Source organism: Sinocyclocheilus rhinocerous, unplaced genomic scaffold (assembly GCF_001515625.1).
Source record: "Sinocyclocheilus rhinocerous isolate Xijiao unplaced genomic scaffold, SAMN03320098_v1.1 scaffold284, whole genome shotgun sequence".
NCBI lineage: Eukaryota > Metazoa > Chordata > Actinopteri > Cypriniformes > Cyprinidae > Sinocyclocheilus > Sinocyclocheilus rhinocerous.
Window position 1 is genome coordinate 967,605 of NW_015628031.1, and position 3,650 is coordinate 971,254.

At 36.4% G+C, this 3,650-nt stretch overlaps 1 protein-coding gene across 1 annotated transcript; it reads right to left on the reverse strand.

The window, feature by feature from the left end:
* Positions 1-750: 750 nt before the first annotated feature.
* On the reverse strand, positions 751-2,724 carry LOC107737191 (torsin-1A-like). The gene is made up of 4 exons (XM_016548637.1): positions 2,416-2,724; positions 2,096-2,271; positions 1,893-2,020; positions 751-1,310 (listed from the first exon to the last, which is right to left on the reverse strand). Exons 1-4 carry the CDS (start codon positions 2,722-2,724, stop codon positions 1,066-1,068), a joined length of 858 nt encoding a protein of 285 aa, XP_016404123.1. The 3' UTR covers positions 751-1,065.
* Between the last annotated feature and the right edge of the window lie 926 nt (positions 2,725-3,650).

Genomic DNA, 3,650 nt, shown 5'->3' on the forward strand with positions numbered 1-3,650 from the left:
AAACACTACTTTATTAGGTATTACATGGAGCGAAGACGAAAACAAAATGCCATCAAATCTTTTCTGAAGACAGTCAGAATCTTCAGAGGTACACTCATATAATTAATTCATCCATATATTCATTTGTATAATTCCCTTAGCACTCTTTAAAACCACCCCGCTTTTCCTCCATGTTTTCACACAAAACTAAACCACTGCTGCGGTGCGCACGTGAGACTGTTACTTAAATTAAATGTTCCCTCCTGGTGGAATGACCTACCCAACTCAATCTGAGCAGCTGAGTCCTTAGCCATCTTCAAGAAACGGCTAAAAACACATCTCTTCCAGCTTTATTTCACCCTCTAACCCTAGCACTCTCTATTCTAATTCTGTTCTTAAAAAATTCCCCTTTTAGACTTGCACTCTATTCATTTGCGGCTTGTTTTCTTTATATAAAATAAATAAATAAATAACACTTGCTTTCTAATCTTTTTGTATTCTATCTGTTTTATTTTCATTTAACTAAAGCAAAAAGACCTCTAACACTAGATTGCTCTATTCTTTTTCTATTCTATCCGTTTTCTTTTTATTTATTATTTTAAAAACGACCTCTAACACTAGATTGCTCTATTCTTTTTCTATTCTCTCCGTTTTCTTTTTATTTATTATATAATAAATAAAAAAACTTGCTACGTGTACTACGTTAAGCTAACTGAGACTTGTTATAGCACTTGTATATCATTGCTCTTTTGTTGATTTTGATTGCTTCTATTGTCCTCATTTGTAAGTCGCTTCAGATAAAAGCGTCTGCTAAATGACTAAATGTAAATGTCACTGTGAAAACATTGAAAAAGATTTCAGTATTATACTGTTACTATGATGTTAATGTTAATAAAGAGACGCTACCAAGCTGCGCCTGCGGAAAGACACTGAAGTTTGCGTGTGCTTTTGTTTCTCCTGATAATTCAGGTACTTTTAATCTGCTTACGTGCTCCGCGCCCGGGACCCATAACACATGTGTGTTTTGTGTTACATATTTCATTTAAATGATGACGAATGACAGATTGGAGATGCTTTTTCTGTGTCTTATATATAGAAGTGCAATTTGTTAGCAATGAGCTTGCAGCCCTGGTCCGAGAAGACGCGCTCCCCTTTAGGGAAGAAGATTAGGTCATCAGCCATTCTTTTAACCACATTGTTATCTGGGGTGTGACCCATTCCGGCCATCTCAGTCAAACCACACTGAATGACGTGCTTGTACTCCAGAGGAAGAAACGGCACGAAGAAATCCACCAGTTTCTTATCAATTAAACTAGTGTGCCAGAAACCACCTGCGGAAAGAAAGAAGAATGTGCAATTATAAAAGCAATAATAATATAAAGGTAATAAAAGGTAATGTGGGATTTTTCAACTCACTATGCTATACTTCAGAAAACGGATATGGCTGTAAAATCTGATTGAATGAGCCACCTGACCAATGCGCTAATAGTTTATACAAATAATGACCTCTGTTATGCTGCCGGTTTAATGAATATCATTACTTAAAAGGGTCATATAATGCTACATGCACTTTTACAAGTTGTTTGAACTGAATTGTGTGCTGGCAGTGTGTGTTTTTTAATGTGATTATTATTAATATATAATAAACATTTGTGTATTATCATAATGCTACTGTTGGTGTTTAATTACTAACTTTACATTTTACTTATTTAATTACTAATTTTACAACACTTTTAAATGTTTAGTGATTTTATAACATGTTTAAGGTGCAAGTTGTACCCAACAACAGCTTTTAATTGTAAAATCACTACATACACTGTTGTATGGCTTATTGCTGTATTAATTAACAATCCAACTGCTGTGAAGATTCTCTGCTCTACTAGCAGATGAGAGCAGAGAGACACTTGACTTACTGTCTTCGTTGTTGAACACAGACTGTGAAAGTTCTGTCTCTAGATCCTTCAGCTGGATCTCCTCTCGTTCTCTACCATCCCTCCAGAATTTCATAGTCACCTCATTGATCATCTTACCCCCAGCATTGCTACAAAAACAAAAACAGCTGGCTTACAGAGGCTGTTTGAATGGGTCAAAAGTTTTCTGTGCCGATGACACTGACCTGAGGAAGATGAAGATGGCCTGTCTGTACGAGACTCCGTCCAGGTAGTCTGAGAAGTCCAGGTAAGGTTTTATACTGACGATCAGCCCGGGAGGCATTTTATCCATTTCATCGAAGATGAACATTGAACGTGGGCAGATGGCAACATTACTTCGTATCCACTCCTGTAACCACGTCTAAACACATGCAATCATACATTTTGAACAGATATTACAGTTAAAGGACGCAAAAGATTAATATATTAAAACAAGTTGGTGCAACAAAATACACGTCTTTTCTGTGTATTTGCATATTGTGCATATACTGCATAAACTCGTTACCTTGTATGTGTCGATGTTAGCCTTGTGAGGAAAGTGTGCTGTCACTGAAAACAGATGAACGAATCTGCTCCTCATCTTTTTTTTGTAAATATTTTCCGCTATAAGCTGGCTCGCAAAGTTCTTCCCTGTCCCGGTCCAGCCGTGGAGGGACAGAACCAGCGGTTTCTTTGGGTTTTCACTCTCCATGAAGCCTGTGACGGCTTTCAGGATGACCTGAGCAGCGACATGCTGCCCGTACAGCTTTGTTTCGATGTCATACTTCAGTCCTGTGGATGAGAGGACAGATTTATAGCGACTACATTTTGGCATGCTGTACTGATTTACAAAACATGCAACATTCCAGCAACATCTAATTGGTGAGATTGTCCAGTGCAGAGTTTGAGCCAACATTCTTTTTGGTATTTTACCATTGTGCCACACCCTAGCACTGCCTAGTAATATAGACACAACAAATAGAACTAAAGTTATATAAATGTATAGGCTTACTGCACATGGGTTGTTGACGTGACATGGCATTTTCACTGTCCCACAAGATAAAAATGAACATAATTAATATTGTCGTTATTTAAAAATGCAGTAAATGGTTAAATATTTCTTTGTCCTACATGGACCTGTTGTTCTAAAAGCTGCAGTGTTATTCGATTTTTTACATTTTTGAGCCAAATCTCAAAATTGTCCTATGGTGTTGGTGAGATTGTCCAGTGCAGAGTTTGAGCCAACATTCTTTTTGGTATTTTACCATTGTGCCACACCCTAGCACTGCCTAGTAATATAGACACAACAAATAGAACTAAAGTTATATAAATGTATAGGCTTACTGCACATGGGTTGTTGACGTGACATGGCATTTTCACTGTCCCACAAGATAAAAATTAACATAATTAATATTGTCGTTATTTAAAAATGCAGTAAATGGTTAAATATTTCTTTGTCCTACATGGACCTGTTGTTCTAAATGCTGCAGTGTTATTCGATTTTTTACATTTTTGAGCCAAATCTCAAAATTGTTCTATGGGGTGACTGTCTCAAGCATGGTTCAATAAATTACAACTTTTATAAATGAAAAAGAAAAACATAAAAATGTTTATAAATACCTCCGGCATAATTGTACAAGTGTCTATTTTAGTAAATGGCAATCATTTTTTTCATCCATGTATTTTTGAAAGTGTAGGAACTTAATACATTTTGTCTCTGAAAACCATGTCCTCTGGTGTGACACCATATCCTGATTTTAA

Excerpts from the sequence above, each read along its gene's own strand:
- LOC107737191 (XM_016548637.1), bottom strand. The coding sequence starts at position 2,724 with ATGCCAAAATGTAGTCGCTATAAATCTGTCCTCTCATCCACAGGACTG. Across the intron at positions 2,021-2,095 it reads GCCATCTTCATCTTCCTCAG|CAATGCTGGGGGTAAGATGA; the intron begins GTCAGTGTCATC and ends TTGTTTTTGTAG. Across the intron at positions 1,311-1,892 it reads TGTGTTCAACAACGAAGACA|GTGGTTTCTGGCACACTAGT; the intron begins GTAAGTCAAGTG and ends TTCTTTCCGCAG.